The 14,353-nt window shown below is 39.9% G+C and overlaps 1 protein-coding gene across 1 annotated transcript in view; it reads left to right on the top strand.

Moving 5' to 3' along the window:
- Nucleotides 1-3,072: 3,072 nt before the first annotated feature.
- Nucleotides 3,073-14,353, top strand: part of LOC137952905 (agamous-like MADS-box protein MADS2) — a 35,346-nt gene continuing 24,065 nt past the window's right edge. The window contains exon 1 of the mRNA XM_068800013.1: nt 3,073-3,515. Within this exon, the coding sequence (XP_068656114.1) occupies nt 3,331-3,515 (185 nt within the window). The 5' untranslated portion in view covers nt 3,073-3,330. The remainder of the gene's footprint in view (nt 3,516-14,353) is intronic.

The raw sequence follows: 14,353 nt of genomic DNA on the forward strand, positions 1-14,353 counted from the left end.
ACTGCTTTGGACTGATTTGAGTCTGACTGCAGCTAGCTTTTGGCTTCCTTAGTGAGCACATTTCATTATTTTTGTGGCTTTGACGTTGAAGGATTTTACTAGAGAATCTGGGAGTGATCTTGCTGTTAATGATCATTTAATGAAAGGGGACCATATGAGCTCCTAAATAAAGATTTTGATCTAATGTTGTACTTCCAGTGATTCACTACTTTTGCATCTTATTACCCTAATATGTGAAGTTTTTTTTTTTCCTTAAAGCTTCATGTTTCATTCTTAAGAGGGGAAAAGGATGAGATATAGATGGCTAAACAATTTCCTTTTTTTTTTTTTTTTTTTTTTATCTCCTATTACCTTAATCTGTGATTTTTTCTTTATTCTTAAAGCTTCATGTTTCATTCTTAAGAGGAAAAAAGATGAGACACAGAAGGGTAAAGGACACCTTTTGGTTATCTTCTGTACTCTTAATATTCCTTTTAAATGCCTGCTATAAACACAAAATCTTTTGTTTCTTCTTTAGTAGAACATTCTTCTGATAATTTTCTTTAGAAATCTAGTGTCTGTGAGGCTATTTATTTGCACTTGGTTCCCTTAATATCTCTTCCAGCCCTTGATTAACTTGTCTTGATGCCTTCCTAGTACTTCCCTTGTCGTTGATGAGGCTTCTATGGTGAAGCTCTTTTTCATCTTCATTTCCCCTTTAGAATCTTTCTTAATGATTTCCATAATCCTCTCATTAGTATGTATTGACTCTTCAGGGCTTTAAGAGGACAAATGGTTTGTTTTCTGCCTTCTTCGCAAGAAATCACAGCCTGTATTCTTTCATTACCCACTACTTTCTCTACTCCCATTCCTTTCACCAGATATAAAGTTCAAACTCTGAAATGAAAAGTCATGTAAATTACTCTTGGAGCATTTCTGCTATGATAAAAAGAACTTGAATCTTGTCCAGGCCTCTTTTGCTAAAATACCCACTTGTTCTATTGTACTGAACAAACTTTAAGATAAAAAGATTTGTCCCCTTTATACAGGTTGTCATGTTCTCCTTTTTCCTCTACTTTTTATTGTATTTGTCTTCTGTCAGTGCAGCATCTCCTGTGAGTTCTGAGAGGGGGGACCATGCAAATCTGCCCAGTATATGACTAAAGAATAAGGAGCAAGTTTCCAAGGACATGACACGTTTGAGGAGGGCCTGGTTTTGGTGTCTAAAGCTTCTTTAAGACTTTTTGTTTTTGAGGGTTGAAAACAACCCTCCATTAACACCTAATCTATGCTATCATTTGTTCAAGAAACTCAACCTCCCCCATACAAATCCTCGGCTCCAGCATTTGGTTCACTGGCAAATCCTCCACCACAGAACAAAAATCCTCTCCCATGAGACAAAAAGGATAGTTTTCTTCCTTTTTGGTGCATGGGGGATTGGACACAGAGACATTTCTCTCCCTGTCTCTCTTCTCTCTCTCTCTGGCCACTTGCCAAACCAAAAACCTCAACCACCAACTCCTGCTCCAAAACACATATTCCAGCAGTAAAAAAGGACTCGTGAGGTTGTGATGTTTAAGCACACCCCATCTGTTTCTCATCAAACTCCCTAAAACAAAACAAAAGAACCTCACCCATTAAAGTGTATTAAGTTTTGATGTCACTTCTCAACAAACTTCATAAAAGCTTTCTGAATAAGCACGTTCGCAGTTTCTGCCCTTCGTTTTGAAGGACACCTTGGAGAAGAATTGCATGGTCGGTTCTTAAAATATATTCCCTTCTTTTGCACTGCTACGTATAACCAGTCTTTAGTAAGTGAGGGGATCCAGTCATCTGATGCTGGGGCATCTATCCTTTATTATACTCCTATAGCCTGTACTCCTCAATAGGCTTCCACGACATGCTCAGCAATAAGCTCAGTACCTTTCATGTCTGCTCCCAAGGGTGGGTACCCCTGAAAGTACTGGGACCCTTGAAAGTTCTGTTTCTATATGTCATGGATGACCTCCAAGTCAACTTTGTTTTATATAAAATGGATAGTCATTTAACTATTTATTATCCTATTAAATAAGGTATTTCAATAGTTTTTTTATTAATGAATGCTTATTTGAGATAAAACATGATTCAATTGTTGCCCTTTTTCTGAGGTTTCAATTGTGTGAAAAATGCGAAATAACTATCTCAATTATCCGATTAAATGGCTATCTAATATTAGAGGGGCATAGGTCCACTCATTTAATGACCCACACAAGGACAAGTCTCTTTTAAGACAGCACAATAAGGGGAGGGGTGTGACAAGTCTCTATTTTAAGACAACACAATGAGGAAACAAGGGGGGGGACCCTCTTTCCATGCAAAATATATATATATATATATATATATTTTTTTTTTTCGATTAAGCAAAATTTGTAATATTTATTCGGCGCATTGACGGTTCTCCCAATAGCGCCGTACCGGCGTCACGTGAACAGTACCACAGGCGCCGAAAGCTTGGGGCCGAGGATGACATCATCCGCTCGCCGTGCCCTGGCGTCGCCGACAATGCGCATCACCTAAGCGTCTACGCTGAGGAGATAAGCCAACTGGCGGTCGACACGTAATTCCTAGGAGACGTTTTGACCGGCCCTTGTCGTATGGTTTTGCCAGCGTAGATTATGTCACCGTCTTTCTTTGGAAACTGATAGCTTTGCTGTTTCAGTTGCTTTAATACCCTCCCCGCTTGCGTGCGCGACAGGATGAAAAGTCTCTTTTTTTTTGTTTTTTTTTTTAATTTACTAATTCACCTGACCCAGTTAAATAGTTTGAAGAATAAAAAATATATATTATTTTGTTTTAAAAAAATGAGATTACATGTTTGTCATTTTACTATTACTACAGGGCTAGTATTGTCTAAAAAAAGCAAGTTGAATTCGAGGGCGGTAAAAATTCGACACGTGGTTTGCGTAACGTCGAATGTTTTTTTAACTTTTTAAGGTTGGCGTTAGACGTGGCGTGGGAAGATATTTTAATATTTGATTAAAATCAACAAGCATGAATATAAAAATGCCCCTTTTTTATTCGCTCTCACTTACATCGTTCCTTTTCGTTCGATTCGCCTCGCGCCAGACTCCTCCTCTCTCTTCCTATCCTCTCACCCTAAGATACCAAATCAGGAGTTGAATGAGAAAAATTAATTCGCTTTCGTTCAGTTATTTCACTTCGTTTGTCCACAGGAAGAAATAAACCAGTTTCGATCCTTTGTTCCTATAAGAAGAGTGAAGAGTGGAGGGAGGGAGACAGAAGGATCTTCCAGAAAGAAAAGGTTGAGAGGACAATCGACTGTGAGAGAGAGAAAGAGAGAGAGAGAGAGGGATGGGAAGAGGAAAAGTCGAGCTGAAGCGCATTGAAAACAAGATAAATCGTCAGGTAACTTTCTCCAAGAGGCGGAACGGGTTGTTGAAGAAAGCTTACGAGCTCTCCGTTCTCTGCGAGGCCGAAGTCGCGCTCATCGTCTTCTCCAACCGAGGGAAGCTCTATGAGTTCTGCAGCTCTTCCAAGTAAGCTTTAGTATTGAGTATTGATCTTGCTTTTGATTCGTCTATGAAGAGGTCTCTTTTTCTTGCTGTTGTTCTTTTCCTTATTTAAGAAATGCTCTAGTTGTCTTGACGAGGTTCGAATCTGCAGATTGATTTTTTCTTTCTGGCTTGTTGTACGTCCTAGTATACTTGCTTTCTGTGTTTCCAAGATCTGTTCGACTGGTAGTGGAAGCTGACTAGGTTGCATTTATGGAACTCTTCCGTTTTCGAGTTAATTTTGATGGTTAAGAATTAAGATCTTAACTACGACTTCGCCAGTTTGAGCTTCTCATATATTTCCAGTGATATATGAGATTAGGTCGCATGCCGTGCTACTTTTGCCATGCTTTGCGTTGATTTATTTCTCTTTGTTTTAACCTTCATTCTTTTGGCCCTTTTTCTGTCCATTGTTTACCGAGTTTCCTTGAGTGGAAAGGATACGGACTGAGTTGGTTCTGTACATGGTTTCTTCTCTTTTTGTAAGCGGTTTTGTACTGCTTAGTGATATCGATTCTTGAGCTGTCATCTCTTTGGGATCTCCTTTTCTGTTTTTCTGTCTTTTACGGTTTGATGTTTCTGTTTTAATGTGGATATTTATGAAAACAATCGTTGAGAAAATCGAGGTGTGAGATGGAAGTTCCGTGTTAAACTCAGTGCATCGCTGTTGGCTGGACTATGCTGAAATTCTGTAAATCTGAGTGCAATTACATGTGCATCAACCAATAGCTATAAGTTTAATTTTCTTGTTGCAGCTTCATCAAATTTATAGTTTGAAGGATGTGCATCATACCATTAAAATGTGGAATTCTAGTTTAAAGTCTAGCACTCATCAGTTGTGATCCAATGATTTGTACACGTTTTGAACTTCGTACTTTCAGATTAGCAGCAACATTTCTTGTTCGTAGGTGATGATGATCAAGTTGTCACTGCATTCAATTACTTTAGACATGCTTGTATCATCAATTCTAACGGGATCAAGCCTATGAGATTTATGTTAATATAGAACTTTTTCTGAGGTGGCAATTTGGTAACACTCCTGGAAATCATCTAGTTTTGAGAAGCATCAAATCATGATTAGTTTTTCAATTGCTATAGTATCCATTTATATTTCCTTGACAATCCATATTTGATTGAAAACCCCTATACAAGCAAGTCAACTTGACTGGAGCAAGATCTTGCTGCATGTATACAGCTAGAAAAACAATCATCAGATGTATAGTAACTTCAGTCAACTTGCATGACAAGTTTCGTAAGATGCCCATATTATTATTCTTATTTTTTAAAAGAAAAAAAGAGGCACAGCTCCATGAAATGAGGGCTTTCTTGGAGCATTTTACTGTCATGCATTTGTAATGGAGGATTTCAAAGTTAGGAAGAATTCTATTTACTATATATAAAACATAAATATTATAATATAAAGACATATAGATAGTATAATATAGTATAGGTTATCTATGTATGACTGTATGAGAGAGAGGTTAGTTTTCTCCTTTGTCAAATGTGAAAGATCTTAAAGTGATTGATGTTCGTATAGATTTTCTGAATCTTCCATGTTTGTAATTACTCTTCATTTAATGTAATGTAGAGTTGGACTTGATTTAAATATTTTGAACTTGAGCCGAGCCCATCCTCGAGCCTAAAATTGTAATGGAGCTCGAGCCTAATAATTTTAACTGAGTTCGAGCTGTAACCTATATTTAAAACTTTACATAAAATACATATCAAATAAACTGTACGTAAAATTATGCATAAATTTTACATAAAATTGGACATGACTTTTATACATAAACCATGCATAAAATTGTCTACAGACTCTACATAAAATTATTCATAAACAATGCATAATATTATGCATAAACGTTATTCAATAATCAAACACAAAAACATCATTGAAATATTAATATCAATTTACAATCACCCAAATAAAAATGTATACATCTGGTATATATTTATAAACTCTAGCTCTTTCTCTTCATGCTAGAAAATAATATAAGAAGCCCCTATTTGCATGAATAAAATCTCCAAATATGACAAAAACAAAAGCATAAAACTTATTATTGTTTAATAAAAAAATATTCTTCCACTACTAATTACTTAATGTAGTGAAAAATATTAAAATTACCAAGTTGAAAAAAAAATGAAAAATCAGCCCTAATAATGCAGTCACCCTTCCAAACCCTTGCTAATTATCCCAAATTAAGGTCCCTTTGATCTGCATCGACAATCCTACGCTCTGTATTTTTATCATTCTTCCACTCGCCAGACGAGTCAGTTGCACACCCGACTTGACTAGACCAGACCCTCTTCTCGCCAGGCGACTTCTTATAGGTTGATGCCACAATTATACTAACCAGAGTGGATGGCCTCGCAAAGCACATGACACAAAAATAAATGAATGTGCACTTCAACGTGACACCCCTCTGACGAGGCGACCTACATGGAAGACAACAAAACCCCTTTGTTTTTCATTTTTTTCTTTTTTTTCCCACTGTTGATTCTAGGTTTCCAAGCCGAGTCCTGTGACTCTCCATCGCTATTCCCAAATAACTTCTTTTTGTGACCATCTTCTTCTCTGTTTCTGGCCATGGCTCCATCTGTCATCTCCTCCATTACAAAGATAGAAAAGGAAGAGATAGAAATGACATTGCATATCAGAAAGCTACAAGCTTCATATTAAACTAAGAAAAGGAAGAGATAAAAAAATGACAGTGCACATCAGAGAGCTATAAGGTTCAGATTAAACCACCGCACCTTTAGTACGAGCAAAGAATCTCACTACTAGAAAAAAAATACACACATTTGACAGAATTAAAGTGAAAAGAATGCATAACGATGAGATTGCACAAAGAAACCTGAGCAGAAAAAATAGTAAGTCTTCGAAGCATAAAAAAGCCACAAAAATCTTTAGACGATCATTTCCTTTCTACCGTGCAGGAATCTCCATGGCTGATTTCGCCTCCTCTCCTCTACCAGAAGAATAAACCTTGTTGTAAGGGAGGATGAAGTGTCTACTTGAGAGGAGGGTGGGACGTTGTCATTGTGGCCACCGAAAGCCCTGTTCCTGACTGCCGTCTGGAGTGGAGAGGAAAGGTTTCGGGCCTTCAGTGTCTCCAATCCCCGGTCCTCGGTCCCTGACCTTTAGTGTCATTTAAGTAAATGATTTGGTCTGCGAGATCGCGAACCGAACTAAGCCTCGTTCTGGTTCAGCTTGTTTACTTAAATGATTTGAAAACCTGATCTCGAAAATGAGTCAAAAACCTGATCTCAAATTCGATTTGAGACCGAGTTTTTTTGAATTGAACAGAGTAGGAACCAAGCCGTGCTTGAGCTATTCGCGAATCAGCTCGGTTTGATGCCACCCCTACTGTAATGTAATCAATTAACTTTGCATAAACTACATGTATGCTTTACAGTAGAAATAACAACACTATCCAGTGATGCTAATGCCTGAATTTATTAGGTGCACGAACTTGCTATCTCCAATTCTTCATCTATTATTGTTCAATTATTGTTGTTATATGTGAAATCTTATGGGGAAAGTTGTCTTAGCGTGAAGGATTTGCACGTCACATCCACAATACATGCTGCATGAATAAGAGCTTGGTCTACTAGTGCTGTGCGCATGATAGATGCATCTTCTCTTCCATTTGCATGTAATTTGTCCACCTCCTTGTCCGTAGCTTTGCTCACTAAGTACACAAGCTGGTCAGCAATTTGGAATAATCCCATAGAAAGTTTTGCGCCAAAATAGTAGTTTTACTCACCAATCCTGTTTGCCCGTGCATATCTTCAAACTCCAACCATACTTTCTTCACTGTTCTATGTTTTCTGTCTCCTGAAAGAGTATATGAATTTCAGGTCTGCTAGGAAAGTTTTGCATGTCGATGCGCCTCATTTTTGCAATAGGAATAAAGCCCTCCATTGTTGCAGCATTGCACATGCCCTACGCATGTTGACATTGAATGCATACGGCAAAGCTTGAGCCCATCTGCCGATTACCTATATTGATAAAGATGTCATGGGCACAATTTTACAACAAATTCAAGTTTTCAACTTGGGTTGTGATTACAATGTGCTTGATTCAATCTAGCTATTGACATTAACATAACTCAACATGCAAGATAATATAAAGAAATTAAACCACATAGGTGGTAAAATGACCAATATACCTCTGGAGGATAAAATGACAAAAATACCCCTGGATGTATTTTCTAACACTCCCCCTCAAGCTGGAGCGTATATATCTAGGAGTGTCAGTTTGTCGCAAAATGATAGAAACTCTAGCTTCCCAAAGACCTTGGTGAAGATATCTCCCAACTGATCTCCAGATCGGACAAATGGAGTAACTATCTCATTTTTTATCACAACATCTCGAATGAAGCGGCAATTCACTTATATGTGTTTATTCTTCTCATAGAAAATTGGATTGCATTGAAGATCATGACCTGATTATCACAAAACATACTCATCGATTAAGTCTGGCTGAAGCACAACTCTCGTGGGACTAATCTGACCCCACGTCAACTTACTCACTGTATGAGCCATTGCCCTGTATTCAGCTTCTGCGCAAGACCGGACCACAAAATTTTATTTTTTACTTTTCCTACTGACCAAGTTGCCTCCTAAGAAGACACAATACCCAAAGGTTGACTTATTCTGCAATTTAGACCCAGCATAATCTGCATAAGAGAAAACCTCTATCTTCATATGGGTATTGGGTCTAAAGAAAAGACTTTTTCCTGGTGCTTCTTTCAGATACCTCAAAATTCTTTGTACAACTTCTAGGTGTATTTTGCGAGAATGTTCCATAATTGGCTCACTACACTTACTGCAAAGGAAATATCAGATCTAGTAACTGTTGCATAAATTAACTCGCCCACTAACCTCCAATACTATGCTCTATCATTTAATTCTACACTCTAATCATCATGGAGATCATGTCCCACCTCAATTGGTTTTGCTCCCAACAAACCGTACTTCTGAAGCATATCAGTTATATATTTATGTTGTGTCATCATAACTCCTTTACTTTTTGCCACTTTAATACCTAGAAAATATTTCAACGGCCCAAGTCTTAGTTTGAAAATGTACAGACAAAAAAGATAATGTCATCTACATAAACGAATACCACCACAATGCCAGAGGACTTCTTCATTGGAAATAAGGAGTATCACAATGATTCCTGTAGAACCCCATAGATATTCCGAGTGGCTAAATTTTTTAAACAAAGCAAGCAGGCTCTGCTTTAACCCTTAAATTGCCTTCTTGAGTTTATATACTCTATGTGTCTCCCCTTCAGGGTAACAATGCAAAGCAAAAGAATGACACATCTTCAAAGAATGTAACATTGGTGGACACAAATGTTTTTCTAGTGGATGGGTAAAAAGATTTGTATCCCTTCTATGTGTGAGACTACCCCATAAGTATATATTTACCTACTCTAGATGACAACTTATCCTTCGAAGGTCCCAACATATGTGCAAAAAAAATATAACCAAACACTTGGGAAGAGATAGGAAATAATGGAGTTGTTGGCAAAAGGACGTGCATAGAGATTTTGCCTTCTAAGACAAATGAAAGCATTCTATTAATCAAGAAACAAGCAGTTAGAACAACATCACCTTGGTAGAACTTGGGTACATTCATATGTATCATATCGTCCTAATAGCCTCCACTAAATGGTGATTCTTACGTTCATCTATGCAATTTTGTTGAAGGATAAAGACACATGATGTTTGTTGAATAATTTCCTAATTTTGACAAAAAATCTGAAATTTATGAACTCGAGACCATTTTCAATACTTTAAATATGAAAAGAGGCAGCAAACTGATTTTTTATTTCATACAAGAAAAATTTGAATACATCAAAGGCATCAAATTTTTCCTTAAGAAGGTAAATCCAAGTGCACCTACTAAAATCATCAATAAAAAAAAATTAAAGTAACTATGACCAAACTGACTAGTCATAGGACAAGGACCCTAGATGTCGGAGTGTATAATCTCAAATGGATGTTAGGATTTATGAGGTGAGATTAGAAAAAAACTTCTGTGATGTTTGTCCAGCTGACATGACTCACATGAAGGAAATTCTGGGAAGACTTGAATCAGTTTTGTTGTAGATCGATGACCTAGCCACAAGTGCCACCATAGAGGAGAATTTGTGGTATGTAATACTTGAATATTATTTTGTCAGTGGCTTTCAAAATGATATAATCCATCTCTCCCACAAGTAGAATCAATCGTCTTTCTTGTCACGAGATCTTGAAAAATACAATGAGTAGGATAAAATGTGCTTGAATAATTCATAAACCAGGCTAGTTGACTAACAGACAAAAAATTTAAAGGAAACTTGGGGACAAGGAGCACTAATTGAGGAGACAAAAAAAAGGCTGGAGTAACATTGCCTACACCTTGAACAGGAGAGGTAGAACCAACAACAAGATTAACATATTTTATACACAAAGACTCCTTCAATTTGAAAAATAGTGATGACATACCTGACATATGCCTAGAGGCTTCTAAGTCAAGAACCCAGGATGGTGATGAGTGAACATGATAAGCTGCCATACTTGAGTCAACAATGGTAAAACTAAGAACTGGGATGGAAGCTTGAGTTATTGATGCAGAGGGTGATGCAACAAAGATCTAAGTCAACTGTTGGGCAATTTGTTGTTGTTTCTGTATCAACTGTTGCATCTCATCTGGAGTACCTAGTGTAACAGAGATAGAGGAGTCTAAACTCCGACTTCCACTATCAGGAGTTGTAGAATTAGCCCATGCTGGCTTCCAAAATTTAACCCAACACATGTCAAAATAATGATTATTTCTTCCACAATGAATGCATTTCCTTTCTAACTTACCATCACCATGTCCTCTACATCGACATGTGCCCTCTCTACCTCTCCATCTACCTCTAGAAAAGTTTGTGGCAGCTGATGGAGTGTTGGATGCATTAAGAGCAGTATGTCACGGAGCCTAAGCCCACGATATACTCATTGGGCCTGTGATCCCTTTGAGGATACATAGAGAGGTTCTTGCCCAAGCCCTCTATGGATGGCCCAACCCATGTCCTAGAAGGAGGGATCTCTAGAAGCTCTCTAGAAGGTTCCACACATACACCAAGTTGGGTCCAGTATATACAATTGGGCATACACCATAGTATTGTATATAAGAGTCTAGAAAGGTCCATAGCTAGATGGTAGTGGAATAGTCTAGAAGGATCCAAACCATTGGATCAATGACAAGTGTATACAATCTAGAACATTCATTGCTCCCCCTCAAAACTATAAATAGGGGAGAGTCTCTCATTTGTAAACAACTCATTAGAGTGCAATAAAATCTCTCTTGAGCAAGTCCCTTGAGTCATCTTAAGTTCTCTCATTGCTTTCATCGGGCAAGTGAGTGTAGCCCTTACAAGTAAGAGTGAGAGTTAGGCTGATTTGTGTATTTGCAAAAGGAGTTTGCATACAAGTGCCACACGGGTTAAGCAAAGGAGTTGCGACCACATGATAGTTGGTATCAGAGCTTCGGTTCGAGAGGGGGAATTACTGAGGATTGTTGTTGCAACATGGCTAGTGATTCGCAAGTGACCAATGTGGCGGTGGAAGGCCAATGTTCAAAGTCAAAGAGAGATAGGTCAAGGGACTGAGGTCGAGACATGGTTCGGTAAGTTCGAACAAACTCTCTCTGAGTGTTTGAACAAGTCAAATATTTTTGTAGATGCCTTGCATAGTCTTGAAGCCGACATGCGAAGTGCAGTAGGGGTTTTTAAAATCTTGGGTGAAAAGACGACAGAGAAGGTCGAAAGCATGTTGGAAAAGTTTGAAACTATGGAAGGCGAAATGACTAGCCTCCATGAGGAAGTAACTGAGCTTGAATATGTTAAAATTCGGTTGGCCCTATTGGAGAAGGCGGTAGCCACTGGGGGAGGGCTTGGACCAAGGGAGTTCACTCCAAAGGTCAAAGTCCCACAACCTAAGAGCTACAATGGGAAACAAGATGCCAAGGACTTAGAGATTTTCCTTTGGCAAATGGAGCAATACTTTAAAGCTGCCAGGATTTCGGAGGAAGCCTTGAAGGTGGATACAACCACTATGTATCTCATAGGCGATGCAATGCTATGGTGGAGACGGAGGTACGGTGATGTAACCGAAGGCCGCTGTACTATAGCAACGTGGGAAGATTTCAGGAAGGAGATCAAGTCTCAATTCTTCCCAGAAAACGTGGAGTACTTGGCTTGGAAGAATCTAAAGCGACTAAAACATACGGGGTCCATTTGAGAGTATGTCAACCAGTTCACAGCCTTGCGGCTGAATATATCTGACATGGCTGAGAAAGATAAACTCTTCTTCTTCATGGATGGATTGCAACCTTGGGCAGAGAAAGAGTTGCAAAGGCGTGAAGTTCAAGACCTGGCCACTGCATTCTCAACGGCGGAGAAGTTGGTCGAATTCACAAAGAAGGCTGAGGGCTCGAACAAAGACAAAAAGGGCAAGCCTAACCAAGGCAAAGGCGGGGGAGACAAGCCGAAGTACCAGAAGGAAGACGGCTAGAAAACCAGCTATGATCAAAAGGGCAAAGGTAAGTTCATCCCTCGTCGCTCGGGTTGTTTCATTTTTTATGGTGACCATAGAGCTTTTGAGTGCCCAAAGAAGAAAGCTCTCAATGCCTTGTTGGTAAACACGGAAGGCCATGAGGAGGAGAGTGAGAATGAGGAGGAGCCTAAGATGGGGGCACTTAGACTCCTCAATGCCATGAAGGGGCAGGCTCATGTGGCCAAGTCTGCTGCCCATTCAGTCAAGGAACTCGTGTACGTAGACGTGTGTTTAAATGGCAAAAACACACGTGCTATGATTGATACGGAAGCCACTCACAACTTTATCTCAGGAGAAAAGGCCAAGAGGTTGGGTCTCAAATTGGAGAAGGATGTGAGTAGGATGAAGGGTCAGCTTTGAGGCTAAGCCGGTGATTGGGGTTGCAAAGGGCATCGCCTTTAAGGCAGGAGAATGGCAAGGCACCATTAACCTGACAGCAATGCCTATGGATGACTTCAAGGTCATTCTCGGAATGGAGTTCCTTAGCTCGGCCAAGGTCATTCCTATGCTATGTTTGGGGGTGTCGAGCTTTCTGGATGAGAAGGCACCTTGCATGGTCCTGGTGTTGAAGGATGACAAGAAGATAGGTAAGATGTTGTCGACTATGCAGTTGGTCAAGGGCCTCAAGAAGGGTGAGGTAACCTACTTGGCCACCTTGTTAGAAGAGAAAGACAGGATGCCCATGCGGCGGGAAGTCGAGAAGGTCCTTAGTGAATTTAAGGACGTCATGCTGCTAGACCTTCCCAAGAGATTACCACCAAGGAGGGAGGTCGATCACCAAATCGAGTTGGAGCCCGGTTCAAGATCCCCTGCGCTAGCTTCATATCAGATGTCGCCACCTAAGCTGGAGGAACTAAGGAGGCAACTACGAGAGTTGCTAGATGTTGGCTTTATACGACTATCGAAAGCCCCTTATGGAGCCCCGGTATTGTTCTAAAAGAAGCACGATGGGACCCTTAGGATGTGCATTGACTACCGAGCACTCAACAAGGTAACCATCAAGAACAAATATCTGATTCCGCTCATAGCAAATTTGTTCGATAGGCTGGTTGAGGCACGGTACTTTAGCAAACTTGATCTATGATCGGGGTACTATCAAGTGCGGATTGCTGAAGGAGACGAATTGAAGACTACTTGCGTCACAAGGTATGGTGCTTACGAGTTTCTAGTAATGCCCTTCGGCTTGACGAATGCCCCAGCTACATTTTGCACTTTGATGAACAAAATCTTTTATCCATACTTGGATCGATTCGTGGTGGTCTACTTGGATGATATTGTGGTCTACAGCTAAACATTAAAGGAACACCTAGACCACTTATGAATTGTTTTCCAAGTACTACGAGAAAACTCTCTCTATGTGAAGAGAGAGAAGTGTTCTTTTGCCTTGAAGGAAGTCTCATTCCTTGGGCATTGGATCGGAGATGGGTGGATCTGGATGGACAAGGCCAAGGTCCACGCTATAGCAAAGTTGGAGGTACCCACGAAGGTGACAGAGCTGCGTAGCTTCTTGGGCCTTGTCAACTACTACTGGAGAGCGTGCTGCTCCACTCATAAATTTTTTGAAAAAGAACGTCTCATGGCTATGGACGAAGTAGTGCAAGGAGGCGTTTGAGGACTTAAGGGTGCGATAACGACGGAACCAGTGCTCAAGTTGGCGGACCATTCCAAATCTTTTGAGGTACACACTGACGCTTCTGACTTTGCCATTGGAGAGGTTTTGGAACAGGATGGGCACCCTATTGCATATGAAAGTCAGAAGCTGAATGAGACGGAGCGGAAGTATACAGTCCAAAAGAAGGAGATGATGGCCGTGGTACATTGCCTAAGAACGTGGAGGCACTACTTGCGTGGCTCTCGCTTCATTGTCAAGACGGACAATGTGGCTATAAGTTATTTTTCAGACTCAGAAGAAGTTGAGTCCGAAGCAGGCGCGTTGGCAAGACTTCTTGGCTAAGTTAGATATGGTGATTGAGTACGAGCCTAGACGGATTAACCAGGTTGCAGACGCACTAAGTCGAAAGGCTGAACTCGCCGCCTTGAAGCTCGAACATGTGGCCACGGTAAGCAAACTTAATGAGACTTTGCCAGACCGTATACGAGAATGGCTTAGCAAGGATGATGTGGCCAAATGCATCATTCAAGCTATAGAAGATGGAAGGACAAGGAGATTTTGTCAAGGGGATGAGCTTCTCTACACAAAGGGGAACCGTCTTTATGTGCCAAAGT

The sequence above is a fragment of the Aristolochia californica genome, unplaced genomic scaffold (genome assembly GCF_029961685.1).
Source record: "Aristolochia californica isolate CCGP_79_NKW_82.1479 unplaced genomic scaffold, dmAriCali1.0.hap1 SCAF_16, whole genome shotgun sequence".
NCBI lineage: Eukaryota > Viridiplantae > Streptophyta > Magnoliopsida > Piperales > Aristolochiaceae > Aristolochia > Aristolochia californica.